Genomic DNA, 20,971 nt, shown 5'->3' on the forward strand with positions numbered 1-20,971 from the left:
AATCTATGCCGATATGTGCAAAACAATGGGAAAAAAATTTTCTATCGATTAAACAGGTTTCCAGAGAAAATAAGCTGAGGGAATTTCACTTCAAATTTCTCCACCGAATCGTTGTAACTAAAAAAGAGCTCTGTAGATTTGGCATCAAAAACGACAGTGATTGCCCATATTGTGGAGAACAAGATTCGATAGATCATACCTTTTCAGACTGTCTTTTTACTAAAGATTTCTTGTCAAAAGTGGTGCAATGGTTCAACAACTGTAATAACTCTTCGTTCAAACCGTCAAATCAAGAATATTTATTTGGGATTTTTTCCAATCCTGCCAATAAAGAACTACTGAAAAAATTTAATTACACCATGCTTTTTGCTCGCTACTTTATCTATACTAATAAGTTACACAATAATTCTCTTCACATCACAGATTTTGTCAGCAAAATCTCCTCTAAGTACAGGCTGGAAGATTTAGATTAAAATTTACATGCAATGATGCTCCAGATTTGGTCTACTCTGGTTAAGTCATTATGATTATTATTAAATCTCTCTTTATTTTTATTTACTATAGCTTATAAATGTATTAATTTTGCAACTGTTAACATTGTGGTTTATTGCATTGTACTGTATACAGGTTTATGTGTATCAATAAAGAATGTATTTTCACAAAAACAAAAACAAAAAAAAAAACAAAAAATGAATTTTAAACTTCTAAAGTTTAAAGTTCAAAGTTCTAAGATATCAATATAATAACGTTGAGTGCAAAAACGCGATTCTTTGTCTGAGATAAAACGTCTAGACAGATAAAAATGTACACTGTACCACAAATATATCGGAGGAATTATCACTTTTGTCAACAAGTTAAAGCTGGGCAAAGCAAAACATTTCGTCCTTTTTATTGTAATTGGAATGATAGCTGAACCATCGATCGTAGAAACAAGTTATCTGAGCGAGAATTTGTTTTTAACGACAGAAAAACCAGCTCTTGCTTGATACTTGTACTTTAATATCCTTAATTTTTTTTTTATAAATTTTTCGCTAATCTCTGTAATGTCAGATTATCTGCATACCATAAAATAAGATAACGCTGTGGTGTTATTGAATAGTACCTAACACAATTCTTTAAATGTCCATAGGGAAAAATTATTTCACTTATTTTAGTGCAATTTTCAATGTTCCAATGTATTTTACCTTAAATGTATGGTCCTCAAATGGATTTGTAGTTGTACTTTAAAGAACTACTGTTATATTTACAACCCGAGTGATAACTGTGAAAAGTCACGCTAGATGAAAAGTCACGCGATTAAATTAGTGCAATCACGCAATGCATCAGACAACTCCAGATGTCTTGATTTCTTTAGGATATTCAATTTTAGATGTCTGTACCACTTGTAATTAAAACTAGACATCGCTCATCGTCTCACAGTTTCGTTATAAAAAAATACTTCTAGCGCCCTGCCGCAAGGGGTTTTCCAGGATCACATTGACTGTTTGCCATCACGCCAGCGCGTTGCCCATTTGAATCACTTTTCATTTGTGTTTATTCTTTTGTCCGATTCAAGATCTATCGGTGAATGAAAAGATGTGTACAACTTGTAAATTGTTACAGTTTTTCAGTTGTGGCTACTCGAATACTCCATTTATCTCCTATCAAGTGCATTGCTCATCACTGATACTGTGGGTGGGTTTATTATCAAGGACTGAATTTCATTTCGGTTCAATAGTTCAAATCAAGCACAAAAGAAACTTGAAAACAGCTATGTGCTGTGCAAATAACTCGCATACGTAACCTTTAATACCTCTTCATAATCTGACACGAAATCATCGAGGCTGTTTATATCACTCGAGGTAGCAGACTGCATGATTCTACAAGTTCAGATCGTCTCTTCAAGCTCATTGATAGACACATCCGTAACTCCCTTACTCCTTGTTTGTTGGTTTTTGTCTTGTTTTGTTTGTTTGGTTTTGTTTTTTTCATGTTCGACAGTTAACCTTGCTCGGAGACGCGATACGCTCGGATCATCTATTTGTTTTTCTTTATTGACAAATCACCGACATACGTGCCATTTGTATCACAGTTTCCTTAATTATGAACAGGTAATATTTCCGTTGGCAGTAAGCCGACTCTTTATAACAAGGGTTTGCATGACGCCTTCCTGCTAAACTAGCATGTTGATTTGGATCAAACGATTTTCTTTGTTGAGGAGAGAATTTAGACTGCGAAGCGTAGTTGTTATTCAGCGAGGAATCCATTTGAATGTTTACGAAAAGCTGTGACCGGCAATTTAATCAAAATACTGACTGCGTAGAAGTTCACAGAATTGTAGAAGAAAGGAATTTTAGGGTCAGACATTGTGTTCATGGCCGAACTAGGAGCATTTTCAGAACGCAGATATCAGTGCACACAATTTGAAATTAAACGCAATTTCTTGCCATATCTGCTCCCCAGTGTTACACGATTTTCAATACCATAACAGTCATAGTTTACAGGAGCTGGGTCAAACAATCAGCAGAACATGGCTTGAGCCAATTAAATACAACCAGGAAATCACCAACAAAAGTGAAAACAATGAGGTATGTTCATGCGGCTGAGAACGCATATTTCCTTCCTACACAAGAATTGACGTCAGTGTTTCATTTGCCTTTCTCTTATACTGAAAAGAAATTGTGTCACAGCATGGTAAGTAGCTGTGAGGGTATCGACATGTATGCCATATTCATGTGATGATGACGTTATTGATTGTGAAAGCGAGCAGAGCTTAGTTGGAGTGCGTCAGAGCACACTTCAACCTGACAGTCCTGTTGTTGATGTTAAAATTACTCGCTTACGTTGGTAAATTGTAAAGGGAGAGCTGGTAGTCGGCCGGGCCTTGGCGTGTTACGCCTCCCCCACTTCCCCCCCCCCCCCCGCCCCTCCCAACTTGTCTTGATTCCCGTATCATGAAGGCAGAGAGAGTATTGCGACTCCTGCAAGATGGGATAATTAAATAATCAAACATTTTTGCATTGATTATTCGGTAATTTGGCATTTCTGTGCTTCGTTACACGAGCTAAACGTATGTGAAGTAGATTTCAGAGTTTGACAATTCTCCAGGCGTTGACGGCATCGATCAAGATAACATATATTTTTGCGTCCCTTTCTTTTCTCACTCAGCTGGCGAACTCCATTGATAAGGTCATCTGCCATCACGTACAATCTTTTAGAACTGATCACTTTCACTTTATAGTTTTACATTTCGCCTTTTTCTTTCTCTTTTGTTTCTAGATTTACACGTAAACACTTTCTCTCTTTTGTATCTCCCTGCTCGAAAAACCATTACGATGATTACACGCACTACGTGTGCTAATGTTTACGGTAACAAAAAGACAAGCTCGTCCGCTCGTACCCAGATCCCTGTTACTATCTTCTGAGAGACTGATAGGAATCGCAAAACTGTGAAATGTCCACAAGCAAATAGACCAATAGGGCACTGAATGAGTACCAATTGCCTTTTACCTCTGTTTCAAAACGAGTCCTCGTGGAAAAACTTTTGGCATGATAATGAGTTTATTTGCATGAAAACGAACATGTGGGTGGAAAACATTAATGGTCTCGCAAGAAACTCGTTTTGGCGCAGAGGAAAAGACAATTCGAAAATGGTCTGTTAAACCCAATCGGCAATAACAAGGCCATTCCCGAGTTGCTTTTTAATTTGCCTTTGTGTTAAAAGGAGTCTTCTTTCGAAACCGGAAAGAATGTCGTGGAAAGGTTCCAGAAAAAAATTCGTTGTATTACCGAAATGCGAACCAATGTCCGAGAAAAAATCAAGTACAACGGAAATTCCCGAAGATCATCGAAAATTTGAGTATACCTCGCGAGTTTGTGCTCTTTTCGGTAAAGGTCGCAAAATCAGTCCGTTTCATTCGCTAATGGAAATTTCCCTAAAATTCAAACCAGAATTCTTGGTCGATTGGAAAACGCCGCTATTTTCACCTGCGCGATCACTTTCACTGTAAACTGCATATGAAAAGATCGAGGACTTGTTTTGTAACAGGATAAGGAAACTCGGAAATAGCCTATAAGCCATCCGTTATTTCCCGGCTCTTTTCATGTAAAAACTTATTTTGTCGGTTGAAATATCCTATTAGAAAATAATAAGTAACAGTGACAAATTTGAAATTAAATTATTGAAAATTTAGCCAAACTTGTTATCTTTGGATTGGAAACAGGCTTTCGTTTCACCTGCCTGACGCCGTATATCGATCAGAATAGTTACTTAAGAGACAGCAGGTGACTTGAACCCTTTTCCGTTGCAATTGTTTGCCGCTACAGGTCTTTCCTGATGAAACACGGAGAAGTCAAGTGAAGTGGAAGAGGAATTTGAAAACGGAGGTTTCACTCTGAAAACACATCAAATGTTTTCCGTCCACACTACGCCGGAGGAATTTGAAAACGGAACGGTCACCAGTCATTTTGGATTTGTGATCTTGCACTCTTTAGTTGTCAAGCTCAATCGTCTTCTAACTAACTCCCTTTTTGTGGGATCACGGGCCGACTGACCTTGGAGGATTAAACATCTTTTTCAGTCAGAACAATAACCCAAACATCTTGCATGCGAGTTCTGCAAATGGAATAACAAAGCACTTGAGATCCGCGAGTACAACACTCAACCTTTGAGAACTGACGCCAAAACAGGAAGTAAAGTGGAAGGCCCATGCAAGCAAAGTCAATAGACAAACCCAAACATGTCCACTGATGGAAGCTATTGTTAAAAACTAAACCAACTAGATAAAACGAGGAAGGAGACTAAGAACCCAGACAAGATAACGGCTAGCCAACCTTGACTAATGTACAGCCAAACCTTTCTTCCAAGTAACACAAATTTAGCATCTCAGCAACATGGTTATATTAAGATAGGGGATTTTAGGGTTGAGGTTAAAAACAAAACGTCAGTCTGCTTAGCTTAAAAACATCCGGAGCTTTGCCTGTTGTTTTCGTCACAAAATCTGCTGCTTTCGCCAAGGCTAACTGTGCGGACTCTGAGCGCTGATTGTGGGAAATACTAAAAAAATTGTTGTGTGGTTCAAAAATAATAGTTTCATGTCAACCAACAATGAACAACTCCACCGTGGCCACTGAAATTTTCACGGAAAACTACGTTCTTGAATCTGTATGTGACTGGATTGACAAAGCAAAGCAGAGGGAAACAAAACAGCTTTTTACATGGTATCTTGCCACCGCTGTCGTAAATATCGTTCTCTTGATCACTACATCGTGTGGTAACATCCTTATCCCGTTTGCCCTTCAGAAGGAGTATACTCTATCGGCCAGCTCCAGAATCCTGTTTCGCTCCTTGGCGGCCAGCGATCTTTGTGTTGGTCTGGTTTCGCAGCCGCTCTTCGTCGTCTCCATACTGCTTATTAGTAATGGCCATTGGGAAGTTTGTTGCCTGATGAGATACGCAACATACGTTGTGAGCACGACTTTGTGTGGAGTATCTTTGTTGACAGTGACTGCTATAAGCATGGACAGGTTACTGGTGCTGTTATTAAAATCGAAGTATGGTCTGATTGTGACTAGCACTAGGGTTAAAGTAGTTGTGGTTTTCTTCTGGATATTCAGCCTGTCCGTATCCACAGCATATCTAGTAAGCATACGCATTTTCTTCACAGTGTCCTGCGTGGTGATAATGCTGAGTATTTTCATCTCTGCCTACAGCTACTCCAGTATCTTTATCCTTCTCCGTCGTCGGCAACGACTTAAAATACAGGATAAATGTCGAGGTCAAATAAACAGCTTTCAGCTACAAAGAGAACGGAGATATCAATCGACAGTGTACAGTGCACTGTGGTTCCATTTCGCCCTTGTCATTTGCTATCTTCCGTTTTCTGTACTCGAAGCCATGGCTGTTGCAATTGGAACACCGCTGCCGGTTTTTATCGCTGGATCATTTACAGGGACTTTAATTTACTTAAACTCGATGATTAATCCTTTACTTTACTGCTGGAAGATCAAGGAAGTACGGCAAGCGGTAAAACAGATAGTATCATGAAGCTAACAGTGGGTAAAAATATCTAAATTACATTAACAGTCATAAGGAATCCATTTTTTCATATAATGTCAGGTTGTTTCGGTATCAAACCTTTTTTTCCAAGTTGATTGAAAACACGAACGCAGGAGACAAAAGGATAGGTACTCTTCAAGACAGATCACAGTGCCAGGTAACCTTTGAACGTTCGTTTTCTAAAAACAAACAAACAAAATTATGTAATATCCCCTAAAAGTGAAAAGTGAGAGTTACAATCACAAGAGATACATTGCGAAGGAAACAGTTGAAACGTTTTGTAACGCTTGGTACAAAAGTGCATAAGAACAAAAACCTATGTACACTTCAAGACTCGATCAAGAAAGATTCTACCTTGAAAAAAAAAAGATCAACTTCAACTAAGAGCGTAAACAATGCCTGATCTAAATTAAAGGGGCTACATTGCTAGTTACGAGTTTTACAGCAATAACATTCTTTTAATCATGAACTATTGAAATTAATTTGTTACATGGTGAGGAAATATATGACAAATGGTTCTTTTTTGTGGAGGCAGCGTGGCCGAGTGGTTAGGGCGCCGGACTTGAAATCCGGAGGTCGCGGGTTCAAGTCCCGCTCTGACCACTAAGCTGGAGTTGTTTCTCGGTAGACCCTAGTTCAACTCCTCGGTCATGCTTGTAAATAGCCACCTGGTCTGCCTCCCGCCGGTTGGGATTTTTAAGCCTATTACGTTCAGCAGAAGCATATCACCTAGGAAACAAATATATCAACTGAACCAGAAACATATCACCTAGGTGATATGCTTCTGGTTCAGTTGATATATTTGTTTCCTTAATTTAAAGTGGCATGCCTGTGAACTAGCTAGGTGTAGCTAAGCGCATTGACCACTATAAACAACCACACTTTAAGACAGATGCCTAGCTGTCCTTCGAACACTACTCTCTTCGTTTCATAAAAATTATATATTTACTGTAGAAAATACAACGTAATTGATATTTCCTCCTCACTACTCATCCTTAGGCTTTCTGAAATTTCCTGATATTGTTAAACTGAACACGTGTATGCTCTTTTATGATTATTTCCACCATAAGTTTCCTAATTTACCTGTTTCATTAGTATCTGAACTACATAATTACAGTACCCGTGGTGCATCATCCAACCAAGTTGCAATACCTTCAATTCGAACTAATCTTAGGAGATTTTGCCCCAGCATTATTGGAAGTTTCTTTTGGAATAATATTCCGTAATCCATTAGAGACAAATCATCTAAAAAAACGTTTAGAAAAGCACTTTTACGCTGGTACCTTGTTCAATACTAATGAAAACATTATCTCTTTATAACTTTCTGAGCTATTTTGTCATTTTTTCGTCTTCTTTGTCTCTTTCTTTTTCTTTTTTCTTTTTCTTTTGTATAACTTGAGATTATTAATAAAAAGAAGTTCTTTTTATTAATAATCTCAAGTTATACATAACTTTTAGGGGCACAAAATTAGTTTATCTAGATGTGCCCCTCTCCTCTCCTTCCAATATATAATGTAATTCAATTTAAGTGACGTAATTTCTGTTTTATGCGGTTTTTTTTTTTCTTCCTTACAAAGCACTATCGGTTACTATTTATTTTCTTCACGTTATATTTACACATCTCTGTATTAGCTAGGAATTGGAGGAATAAAAAATAAATAAAAATAAATAATAATTATTTCCACAAAGTGTGCATTGGAGATGGACTGACTGCGAATCAGCGATCGAGAAGAAGAATTAAATCAGCCAGTCTTGTAAAACAATTAATTTATTTCTTTTAAAATTTTATCCTAACCAGTTTTTACATGCTACATGATGTTGAACACTGTTTCAAGTAAAAAGTCTTAAACAATTTTTCTTTTACATATTCGTTTTAAACGTTTACAATTTAAATTTCATTTTAAGAATAAAATTGCGCAACATTTTGCCGTCAATCGATGACATCTTTGTTGCCCGTTAAATGCCAATAATTGCCTAATCTTTTACCTCAAAGTAAAGCTAAAAACAAACCACAAAGTAGTGATTTTACTCAAACCGTGAAATAGTTATTAGACATTTAGCTGCTGGTAGATAGTTTAGTATTAACTTGACTAGACTATCTCCACCAGATAAAAGAATGTTGACTTCATGGGAAGAAAACAACTGATAACAACACTATACTATACCTTCACTGTTTATTGCAAGATTTCTTGTATCAATAAGAAACAAAATGGCGCAAGGTTAAAAATACCTCGGAAAAGGTTAAGTAGCCTAAATGAGTCTATAAAAACTACATTGATTAGAATTGTTTTACAAGAATATAACTTTTCTATTCAATTAAAACATTTTCCTTTTAACAACACATTTCTTTGTTAAAAGGTTAGGAGTTTGTTGAGATTGACGTTTGCATCACAAATACTATTCTGTTGAACATTTAACAGTCAGCACTAAGTTTCGTTTTTCTTTTTTAAAGGAAAATTCTATGTTTGAAGAATTTGTTCATTTATTGCAGTCCTTTCCCTTTCACTACTTGTATTTTTTGTCAGCTTTATTTACGCCCTGACTGAAAACAGGCGGCCAAAGGCGACTGAACTGAGAAACTGTAATAACAAACTGTAATAAGAAGTCCTTTTGTTTCGTTCTTTACATATATCATCGGAAAAATACGCCTCCAATCCAATGAAAGGATGCAGTACCCAAAAAAAGAAAAAGAAGAGCCGGATAAACGCAATAAAATCTACTTTTATACTATAATTTACTATCCTACACTTTTATACTATACTACTTTTATACTATCTATACTTATGAACCAAGCTTGAAACAATACGCTAAGGATCGAAAACGCGATCCAACATATTAGCCGATACAATATATTAGGTATCATCAGACTTCTTAAACTTGAAAAAGTTATCCAAAAAAAAAATGTATTGTGGATGACGTCAGTAGAACTGAAGAGAATTAGTCAAGCAACGGCTTCACCAAGCTTTTGGAACCGAGTAGAATGGGCGAAGATCAGTCATCCATGACTTCTGCAACTCCTTTACTAAGGAGGGAAGATCTTGGAAAACACGATCACCAAAGCTCACATGTCCTGTGTCTTTGTGGATCTAACAAGAAGAAACAAGGCAGGTATCATTCAGTCAAGCAGGAAGCTTAAGACAGGCGACAAGATGTTTTTACACTATGCGTGCACACTCGTAGAAGTTGTGTTAACAGGGGAGGTACAAGACTCAGACCGGAGCTCATTTAAATAAGAATGCAAACTATTGTTTACGCCTCGTTAGTTGCTAATCAGCGATAACATTTCATCGGGTCCGAGTTTTGTCCCTGCCTCAAATAACGTGGTCTGCATAAACGACTTGGTAACGCCTATTTGACGTTTTGTGTGTTGTGCTCCTTGATACAAGAGCTGCAAGTCCGACGGGGTCTGCTATAATTTCACACTTACTCGACCTGAATTGACCAACGCCTTATCAAGTTTGGGTTCCAACGGCCGCTGTCAATATGTCATTGAATGCAAATATGACATGTTCATCAATCCTCATAAAGCCTAAAGACTATTCTGTTTGCTGAAGCTCAGCTAAATTGCGAGCTCCAACTCACAAAGTCCGACCAGCTCACAGTTGGCTTAATGAAGTTGATAACTCGGTTTGTAGAGCACTACACCGCTATCCAGTACCCTGGATTTTTTTCAGGCTTAACTCTTTCATACGTTCACTTTCATAATGGATAAAACACACGCTAACACTTGCCTCAATGGCGAATTCAACTACACTGTCCATGTCGCTAGACTTCTTTGACAACAGAAAGCCAGTTGGAGTATTGAATCTGATCAAGAACGCACCACCCTTCTCATTTCGCAACCACTCTTTGGCCTGCTGTTCTTTCATGTATCCAGCAAACCAGCTGTAACAAGAACAAAACTTAATTCAGCTAACTATGTACATGTTTTCAACATCGCTTACCAACCTTGCTAAACTCTAACCCTAACCCTATGAAATTATAGATTATAAACTACTTACTTATGCCCAGGGGGAACTCCCATACGAAACTGAGGACAGGGATGCTTGTTGGGAAATTTGAACTAGACTCTTAAAGTAGACCAATCTGAACTTGGCTCGAGCTTTATTTGACTCCTAAAAGATACCACTTAAAATGGAAATTACAGCATTTTTTACTATTTTTCCAAGTAAATACTAATAAAAGATACTTTGATAGCTAAAAATAGAGCACTTTTGTCCTGAACACCCATAAAGTGCGGCCAAAATGTTTGATTTACACCCCTACGCGAAACGAGAAGCATCCTCCCAACTTTTTTTCATCAGTTGGGGTCCTGGTCCTTTTAAAAATCACCATTATAGGGGTACAATATACCATGCAGGCTCGTCACTAGAAGATATGCAATGTAGCATATCAAAAGAAATATTGATACCTTACTACTTTTCCATCGGAATCAACAGAAGCTGAGTTTTCCATTAGATGAGTCATCTAAAAGTCAATAAGATCATCCAGGCCAACGGTTAATTATAACAAAAAATAAATGCGGATACAACTCTTTCACCTGAAGATTGAAGATGTACAAGAAGTATATATCTGGAAAATTTGATGGAGGCCTTGACAGCAGAATATGGTAGATATTATAAGCTTATTGATTAGATGCAAACTTTATCACTGGTCCTGAGGGAAGCAGCTTGTATCTACGATTCCCTCAACGTCAAGAGAAAATCTCAAGATTCAAAGTAAAAAGAGAGCTACAGTCAACCGCTACTACTTGCAGTATGCGACATTTGCAGACTGCAAACTACATTTTAAAGGCCTAAATAGCTCTCCAGTTAGCCTGAATATCATTCATAATTATTAGCCTGAATAGGGCGTGGGTTAGCCTGTTTACTGTTAGCTATCGATGATGGAAATGGGAAATATATGATATTACATGTGTGCAGTGTATGGTCTGAAGTCTGTGGTCTCCAGTCTCCATTCTGTAAATGTCACACTGGACTTAAATTGGACATGCATACATGTGTATTTTTCCAAGCACAGAGATGGTTCCCACATAAAACAATCGGCATTGTTCCCTGCACTGTACGGAGGAATGTCATTATCAATGATGTGATACACACCCAGTGAGACTCAAAAGTAAAGTAAGACTTTTTTTAAGGAGGGTAACACATTATTAAATGGCTCTGTCTCACACGGACTGGGAACTACCAAATTGACAAATTTGATTGGCTGAAATCGATATTGAAAGCAGTCTAGATTTTCCCATCTAGACCGCCATCTAGACCTGTAATGCTTTGCAGTGAAAAAGTTGCAAACTAAATCGTAAAATCATTGACTATAAATTTTCATTTAACAATATTTATTTATGGAAGTGATAAAAAGCCTTATGAGAAAAAAAAAGTATAGAGGACACAATTTTTATTGCACAATTTAACAACTCACCTTCTGTAGGCAGCCTTGTGGCCCTTTCGTGAATGGTCCAAACCACCCAGTCAGCCTGATGTAGTTTTGAAGGTTGACAATTTCTAATTTCCCTTTTGCTAAAGAAGATTGAAAGACATCCTCTGCAGTTTTGGTTATAACAAAGCTTAAATCACATTATAACAAAAACATCCAAATTTTCTCTTGCTTCACTTATGTCTTCAAAGTATTTACCTCTCACAATACTGTACTTTCACTAAATTATTAGTAGTTATAATCCATCAAATATTTTTGCTCACTCACGATTGGTGTAAATGCTTAAGGTGGCTCAAAACAGTTTCCAGCAGTTAGATTTTGATGGGTCATTATAACCACTCTTTATCACTTGATGCTACAATTAAATCATGGTATCAAAAAACTGCCCAATCATTGGTGAACATGTTGTTATCATTTTTGGGACACAATAGGTTGCCATACCAACAGTACTAGTATGCTGAAAGCTTTAGGGGCCTATAATTCAAAAACAGCTCAGTGTATTTTTTTATATATATTTATCAAATTTTAATAAGTATGATAAGATGCAACTTTCGGCAAAGTGTAAAATATTCTGTACATAGGGCTCAGAGTCACCTTACCTTTTTAAAACTTAAAGGCACATTAAGGGTTTGCTTCTTTGAAAATATCCTAGCATATTTTCAAGCCAAATGGATCCTATTGTTTATACTACAAACTAAGTAAGCTAGAGGACAATTCTGTTGCCTCTTATGAGATTCATCACTGGTTCATCAATCTTGAGAGTGGATAGTATTAAACCTTGCATGGTTTCCATGCAAGAAATCATCTTTAAATAAAGTGAAAATAGTTACCAATATATTTAACTCTTACCATAGTTCACATGCAGGACATATGCCAGGAATTTAATCAGTGCAGTCCCTCCACGTTCAAGTTCATAGGGAGATGCTTTCCTGACTGCATCCAAAAAATCTGACCATTTCTGTGTAAGTAAATATAGCACCTAATTAAAGCCAGCTTCTGTATCTCTCAATAATATTCATATTTGTAACAGCTTGAGAAATGAACTGTTCACGTGACTTTTTTAACATACTTAAGTTATGCAACTGTGGTACATGTATATCAGATATAATAGGTCCTAACAGTAAATATTCTATGAATTTGAAAATTATATTTGAAAACAACATGCACAAAAAAAGAGAGCATTAAAATAATAATAATATACATGTATAATGATATCAACTCTGCCTTGATTTTCTTGGCAATTACCAGAAATGTTTATATAAAAAAAAGTGGCCATGCACATGTACAAGACAATCAAACAAAAACTGTTTACCTTTTCTTTCAGACTGCCCTTGATTGATATCCAGAACTCTTTTGCCAAATCATGTTTATCTTCCCAATCAAGCACTTCCTCTACATGGTATAAAGGAAAAGCAGTTACACTGTATAATTTTAAAAGAAATTCTCTGAGTGTTCCACAATTTAATATAATTTATATAGGAAATGCACATTTTTAAGTGCCATCTCAAAATAAGTGCATCAATAACACTTATCAAAGTGAAAACATTCATATAACAGATGGCAAACAAAAGCTCAGAACTGTTTCGTTATTCTATGGATTATTGAAACCCTCTGAGTATTACAATTTACATTGCTATCTGGGGGATATGAGATTAAATTATAGCAATAGTAAGTACCCTTTTGTGATTCTGATATATACATATTATATGTTGATTTGTTTATGATGATGATGATGATGATTATAATTATTATTATTATCATTATTATTATTATTAACAAACAGAATATTAATAATTATTAATATTATTATCATCATTATAGTTATTATTTTAATTGTTAAACAGTTAATTATATGTTATTTTCATTTTGTTTATATTATAGAATAAATATGAGGCCAAGGAACATACCAGTGATGTAAAGAGCAACTGGTTAGATAAATGTTACTCTAAAATTATCACATTAAAAAAACATCACCTTCATCCAAAGTACTGGTTGTGGATGAATTATCATCGCTTTCATCAGCACCATCATGAGCTGTTTTGTCCTGGTAACTTTTGTCTGCATATAATTGTAGTTCAGGAAAGCGAAGTTCCAAAGATTGACCAGCTATAAGTTTTTTCAATTTTTTTTCAGCTTCAAGACGTTTCCTTCTCTCTGTATCAGCAACAATGTGAAGGCTTTGCTGTTGGAAGGTGTTTTCAGGTTCTTCTAATTGCTTGATTACAGGATCTGATAAACTGCGAGGTCGCTGCTTAACACCTTCCAAAAGTTGGTCAACTATAATAAAGCATAACAACTGGTAAAAGCAAGGTACAACTTGGAGAAGAAAGAAAATGACAGAAAGAAAGAAAACTTCAGAGAGAAAACAGCAGACTAGACGAGGCAAAGAGAAAATCTTTGTCCCCACAGTTCAAACCCATGACCTGCAGATTAGATCACTTAACTCTTGTAGGCCAGCTGGAAATTAACTTGTATGATTTAATACCGTTCATTGATCATGTAAGCTGTCGAGGTAGAATGCAATTTTTGGTGGGTTCATCAGCACAATATCCCTTATTTTATTATAACAGTTCTGCCATTACCCACTAATTCTGACCAACAGAGTCTCGTCATGTATCATGAAATGGAATGGAAACACTTGGTACCTTTCCTTTTTGTCATCATCAGCTCCAAACAAACGTCACGGTACATATTCTCATCCAGTTCCGCAGTTAATATTATTTCCTGGCCTGCTGATAACTCTCTGAGCTCCTCTGTGATCAAGATTTCCTCCAAAGCCTCTTGAAGCTTACCACTCTCATATTTCTGCCACAGCTCTTTTAGACCCTGCATATCATTTGTTTCTAGAACACAAATAACTGATCCTTTGCAGAGGTACTTTACAAGAATCCCTGATGGCAGGACAACAGATGTGAACAAGCGAACAAGAGTTTCTGGTTCGTTGATGTACCTCTTCAGTATAAAGGCAGTTCCTGCAACCCAAGCACCTTTAGTGGCCAGCTCAAGGGCAATTCGAAGGTAAATTTCTGCAATTATTTGACAAATGAGCTAGAATTTGAGACAACACATAGCTGGTTATCCTGGGTTAAATGCAAGTAGTTACATGTAGAAGATATAGTGAATATTTAGGGGAGGAAACAAGCTAATTAGACATTTCTCACAAGTGGACAGGTGTAGTTAACAGGTCTAATCAGTGACCAGTAAGGGACAGATTTGAGGGGGGAGGGTGTAGATTGGGTAGCTAGCCACTCCCCTTTTAAAGAAACAAAAAGAAAATTGTGAATATTATAGTACAAATGAAGGTAAAAACTTGGGACAGGTACCTCAATGTTATTTCTACTTTGTGGCATTACTGGTAATTGTGGTGTAACAGTTTTGAATTATTAAAACATTTTTGGGGCCATTGCCCCACATTCTACAACGTGAAGGTGCCATCCACCTTTACTTGAAAAATCCTGGATCCACCCCTGCCAGTGTGTTCAGGTCCAGGATATGAGTACATGTACTGTAGTACAATTAAATAATCTAGCTAGTTGAGCAAGGCTTAAATGTTTACCTCCTTGTTTTCTCTGATTAGGAGATTGATGTATAAAACAAGAACATCTCCCAGGGTGCACCTCAGTAACCTTTTCATCATGTTTTCCATCTGTAACATTGCAACCTGTGAGGTATCAAGAGTGTCAAGACTTGTTCTAAGACTGCCGGATTTGAAAATGATGCTTTTTTATCATGACTAGTAAGACGTGTACAAATTTGATTTTTGCAGTCGTTTCAATTATATATATTGATGTAAATGAGGTGTAAAGGATAAAATTTGTCAAATATTTAGAACAAAAAATAACCTTTAAGACAACAGTTATCCTTCTGGCCAAAATCGTTCCATGAATGTATTTGGTTTATATCTTTCTGTATCTAACATGTGGCAATGGAGAGGAGCATATTTGGAGATTAAAACTTAGGCAGTCTAGAATGTACATGTTGGGGCACAATTGAATTCACACTTGATTCAATTTTCATTTTCGTTTCTTTTATAGTGACTATCATTCATTACCAAAAATAATGTAATGTATGACAATGTATGTATCTGTATGTACTGAGGTTATTTATCCAATAGCATTATACAGGAGTATATGTAGCCTGTTCTAGGCTCTCGGTAGTTGGAGACGAACGAAAAAAAGGAGAGCGTTTCTGCTCTCGCTTGTCCTCTTTTCTCCCCAACTACCGAGAGCCTGGAACAGGCTAGGGTATATGTGGGCGATCAAGGTGTGTTATAAAGCATATGAGAAGGGTACTTTACCAGCTCTGAAATTTCATACTAACTTGTTATAACTACAGCTGCCTCTTTAAGACTATGGTTAAGAACGTGATTCTGTCTATCTCCAGCCATCGGCACTCCTTCGATTTTTCGCAGTTCACCTCGTTGTATCTTCAAGCATAGCAATTCAACCTCTCTTCTTGAGATGAAGTCGCCAACTTTTTTCGCCAACTGAACGCACGTTACGTCCGATAACAGTTGTTGTAAAAATGATAAGTTGTCGATTCCTATCATCTCACGCCTTTCTAGTTGTCTAAAGAGGTCCAAGGGAGAACGGATCATTTCTAAATCTCCCTCTGGGATGTCATCCGAACAGAGGTATTTCAGCTGTCTCAATTTTCCCTCAGTGATATGATCTGATATTTGAAGAAGAAACGTTCTGTAGCTGTTGCTTTCCATGACTTCGCCTGCTGATCGTTGTGCACCCCTAAGCGAACGTCTTCAGCATAATTGCTTGCGTCTCATGGAATCAAAATCACAATACGAGCCGGAAAGACAGCGATCATTGATAGTGCTCGCAATATTGTTGAACGGTAGGCGAAGCAAGGCAAAGATGGCTCATTATAATGAGGGTATTCCCCTCGATCTATATTTACCCACATATGACGGGGCATGTGACCACCGGTGGAAAGTAAACAACATAGAATGCTTTGTACTCGCCAAAATCCTTGTTAAGAGCTTATCACCTGAACATCATCAAGCACAAACAGCTCGGAGCTTGTCAGGAAATAAAGATTACAAATGTCCCGAGAAAATAAGCATCCTTCTTTGAATCCGCCATTTTCATGGAGAAGAAAAGAACTGGGTACTACATCTACTTCCCATGGGCCCTTGCGTGGCAGATTATGTTGACTTCCGGTTTTTGAGGGACTTGATCTACATTCATCTACAGAGCATCGTGATACTGTATAGGCCATAAAAACCCATGAGATGTTATTCATTTGGATGCGTTTTAACTCTTTAACAACAGGTAAGGAAAGTGAAACCCGTGTTTTTTTTAAATACAGTTTCCCTGAAAGGCCCTTGTAGACACGGTTAAATACACGGCTTGCCTAGGCTCTTCGTAAACCTATAATTCGTTGATTTCCGGTTTGACCGATCACAGCTGATACTTTGCAGCTGGATGTTGAGTCAGCTTTTCTATCGCCTCAGTATGACATGTGTGAGTTGGTCCAATGGAACTTGTTAATCGTTAATGATATATTGGCAAAACTGTGTAGATGTATGACTTAAGCCATTTGCATGTCTACACTTCAGCAATTCAGAATAATTATTCTACAGAAGCGTTTTCCTGGTTATATTGGCTTTAATATACTAGCTGAACAGATAGCAACGCTTATGTCCCTTTAAAATTGTTGTCTCTGTTGTTAAGTTAAGTTCTCTGTACTGCGGCAATTAATGTAGGATTTTTTTTTCCTTTTCAAGAAAATAGTGATAATGTAAGCTCGGAAAAAGTCACACATTTGTTGTTTTCCATTATCAATTGGGTTGTTACGTTTCATTAGGCAGATTACTATGTAAAATGCAACGAACACGTTTTCACAGCTTGGTTCTTGCTTCTGTTTGACGGTGACGAATGTGGCATTTCTTTGTTACATAAAGCTGTACCAACAGCCACGACAAGGAGAGGCAAGCGGTTAAAACCTGTTTTGACTTCGACAATTTCTAATAATTTCGTGTATGAATCTTCACAGTTTATTAAACAACGGCGAGTACACACGAACCTACTGCCCTGAAACGCCAATGCCAGTAACAAATACAAACACAAATAATTTATTTGAATATTCTCCTGAGCGCTTTTCAGTAACTAATATACTCTTTGCACGCCCTTGTAACATAGAGCAAAATCGGCCATGCTAGCACGCAAGTTACACAGTGGGTCATCCAAAAACAAAGAAACTCGTACCAGTCCAGCTTGACTTTCCTTTGTACATTTCGTCACAGTTTGTTTGGAGTTTACTGATAAACATATTGTTTAACTGATTGCGCCGATTTCAAGACAGTCAAGAGCCTTATGTATCAGCAATTACTTGTTATCTTTGCAGCTACAAAGTTTCTTTTCCAGGGTTTGCGTTTGTAACTTGCACAAATACTCCATTGCAATGAGATAGCTTTGAATTATTTACAAACTAAATCATGTACTTAGTCCCGATCTTGTCGATAATTTATTCTCTGGAAACTTTAATTTGTTTTTGTTCATTGAGCACAACAGAGCCCTTTTGGCATCTGTTCGATCTTTCTACAGACTGTGGCATTTTAAAATTGTAACGTAATTTTTATTGTTTAATATGAACAGTGAGCTGGATCCGACGTTTGGTGAGAAACAAAAACTGATCCTAATCTACATCCTGCCGTGATACGGGCACAGGAACATGAATAACTCAGAAAGTGTAACAACCTCAATCCATCGGTTATGCTCAAAACATTTCATGCGTTTCAAAGAACCAAACTTTTCGGAAATTCTGGTCCATCAAAACGGACGGAAGAACAAAAAAACGAAAATCAATATTTGGCACTTTACCGTACTTTTTGGTTCAGTACGGGTGTGATCTAAAATAATCTGTGAATATTAAAGGCCCTATATATTGGTGGTCGTAAAAAGAATCATAAAATTTAACCGTTATGGTTGTTATCCAAGAGCTATAAGGTTACACAGGGTATTCATACTTAACGCACTTCAGTGAAGTTCGTTAAGTATTCACACTTAACGAGTATTGATACTCAACGAACTTCAGTGAAGTTACAACTTCATACTTAACGATCTTCAGTGAAGTTCTTTAAGTATTTCTGTTTATTTGTCTGCTACTGAATTGGATGAAGCAAAAATACGTTCAATTGAAATGCAAAGCTGATTGACAACATTGTATTCAGTGCGGTTCCGTTTTAGACTGCTTCACCGCCTCGGGCTTGTTTCACTGGTGTCGGTGAATTCGTCTTCCCCTGCTATACATCTTTAATTTCATTGAGACATCCACTAAAGTGTTGACTGTTAAATAAGAAAGGAGAAAATTTCTCTAATTATGTTTTTTTTTCAGTTAGCCACGATGGAATAAGGTGTCTGTCTAAAAATCCTATGCCTGAATAGATGTATTTATTTTTATGATTGACACCAGCAGAGATGTACGTACCGAGAAACCTAAGCCGGTCTCAGACTTAGAAGATATTGGACCAGTAACAAAGCATTTTGATTGGCTGATATTACTAAATGGCCCTTTGAGAAACAATGAACTAGTTTTCTTCCTTTAGAAGGCTATGCAGCAAACTTAACATAATCACATCTAAGAAGATGACCAGCAAATGGCAAGAAAATTGAAACAACAAATTTCCACGTTTGTTGCTTCGACTTCTTTTCCACCGTGAATGACAACGTTTCTGTAATAGACGGTATGGAGGGTAGTAAAAAACTAGAAAACGTTCATTGTACCGAACCAACAAATTTCCACGCTTGTTGCTTCGATTTCCTTTCCATCGTGAGCGGAAACGTCATTTCCGGAATAAACACTGAATATGAGCCACCATTGGATGAATATATTCCTTGTTTTAAGAGCGCGGTCAATAAAATGACATGACTTTTCTTAATGAAGGCAAAGAGTTGATGGTGGAGCAGAGCACAAAAGCACTTCAATATAAGGTAAATAGAATCACTTTTTTAAACTGATCTTTTTCTTCGAGGCTGATAAGTAAGGTCAAATGTAATTTCTAGTCTCTTCCAGTCGCACCATCTATTTTATTACATTTTGGGTCATTTGTAGCAATATTTCAATGGTGCGATCGATTTTCGTTTCGCTGTTTCTCGAAGTCATTTCGCACTACGCCATGTATTACCGGCTAACCATTCAGGTGCACTAAGTTACTAAATGTAGACTACTTTGCGGGCAAACAGACAAAAACATGACTTAAAATCGATCATTCTGACTTACTACCATTTTCGAGCTACCGTGAACGGCCAACTTTTTTCCGCGTTGTTCCACGCTTAAAACATTCAAGTTTGCCCAGACAAACTGTCGCGTTTTTTAATTGCACCAATTAACGTTTAGAGCGGAAACACGTCAAGTTTTGACAGCTCTGCCTGAATCTGCACGTGAAACACAGGTTTATAGCTGTCCATCTTATTATTATTAACTTAAAACGCTTTGAAGCTACAGTTGTTAATCTTTGTGACTTTTCCCAAGAACCATAACTTTTTTTCCACCTTCTCGGTTATTTTCAATTTTCCTGTGACATTTATCTTTACTCTGGCTGGTAAGTAAGTAAGCACTTGACTCAAGTGCACTTGAAAATCTCAACACGCATTTTAGAAAACTTGGCTTCACACCTGGTGACAAAGTATATTGCTTGAAGCATTTTCGCAGTAAAATCAGTCGTATATATCACAATTGCGATTGTTCGGTAGTAAAATCGGGAAGAAATGCTGTTGGCTTGCTAAAGAGCAACACAGCAATAGCAGCAACACTAAGGAACAAACGGCATCTTCTGTATTTCTCTTGAATGGGGGCTTTAGTCTCGCTTCAGCTAACCGAGAAAATGCATTTCAGTGTGCAATGTTCAACAGAGTTGTTCGGGTTTAAAGAAATGACCTGGTTGCAACTTGAAACAGCAGCTGGTTTGTAATTTACAGAAGAGCATTTTGTATTTTGCATTTCTAGAGAATAGTCTTTTTTGATTTTATACAACGACTTTTCTTCGTAAAATCCTGGGTATAGTTTAGGTTACATGTTGGAATAAATTAAGGACTGTCTCACCGTACGTCCAACTTGTTTTGAAAAAGAAATTAATGATTTATTAGCGTATGAAGTTAAAACAATATAAACTGAAAAACTATATTTAGTTTGCGAAATCGAACAAAGAATGTTTTTCTTGCTGGAATCTTATTATTATTATAATTATTATTATTTGGTGTCGGATGACGTAAAAAGCAATGGTTTAGGCTGTCTCTGAAAATGAAATCCAAGCAAGTTGTTTATCGGTCCGATTATCAAAATTGTAGCAACGCTGCACATCGCTTCCAGTTGGCCGTTCCATTTCCTATTGGTCAAGTGTGTTCTCAAGTGTGGTGTGGACCTTGCTTGGCAGCGCACTTCGGCTTCTTTGAACTACGAATGTTTCCATGATCACTAAGTAAAGTTCAAGTAAGTACAATTTACCCCGTCACACTCAAAGTAGGTTCCAAGTGTACTTGGATT

The 20,971-nt window shown here is 37.1% G+C and overlaps 2 protein-coding genes and 1 non-coding gene across 4 annotated transcripts; 2 read left to right on the forward strand and 1 right to left on the reverse strand.

The window, feature by feature from the left end:
• Positions 1–3,414: 3,414 nt before the first annotated feature.
• On the forward strand, positions 3,415–7,495 carry LOC145469255 (beta-3 adrenergic receptor-like). The gene has a single exon (XM_081452942.1). The coding sequence runs from the start codon at positions 5,087–5,089 to the stop codon at positions 6,023–6,025; it is 939 nt and encodes a 312-aa protein (XP_081309068.1). The 5' UTR covers positions 3,415–5,086; the 3' UTR covers positions 6,026–7,495.
• Trnas-uga (transfer RNA serine (anticodon UGA)) lies at positions 6,568–6,640 on the forward strand. Its single transcript has one exon. It is a non-coding gene; the product is annotated as a tRNA-Ser (tRNA).
• Positions 7,496–8,194: 699 nt separating the features above from the next.
• Positions 8,195–16,753, reverse strand: LOC145478975 (uncharacterized). 2 transcript variants are annotated; one of them, XM_081457197.1, is made up of 10 exons: positions 15,794–16,753; positions 15,030–15,134; positions 14,119–14,499; positions 13,448–13,750; positions 12,786–12,865; positions 12,323–12,431; positions 11,459–11,556; positions 10,449–10,504; positions 9,769–9,922; positions 8,195–9,123 (listed from the first exon to the last, which is right to left on the reverse strand). In XM_081457197.1, exons 1-10 carry the CDS (start codon positions 16,185–16,187, stop codon positions 8,992–8,994), a joined length of 1,812 nt encoding a protein of 603 aa, XP_081313323.1. In that variant the 5' UTR covers positions 16,188–16,753; the 3' UTR covers positions 8,195–8,991. The 2 variants fall into 2 exon arrangements, with proteins under 2 accessions (XP_081313323.1, XP_081313324.1); XM_081457198.1 differs by lacking the exon at positions 15,794–16,753 and having other exon boundaries at positions 14,119–14,521; positions 15,030–15,112.
• Between the last annotated feature and the right edge of the window lie 4,218 nt (positions 16,754–20,971).

The sequence above is a fragment of the Orbicella franksi genome, chromosome 2 (genome assembly GCF_964199315.1).
Source record: "Orbicella franksi chromosome 2, jaOrbFran1.1, whole genome shotgun sequence".
NCBI lineage: Eukaryota > Metazoa > Cnidaria > Anthozoa > Scleractinia > Merulinidae > Orbicella > Orbicella franksi.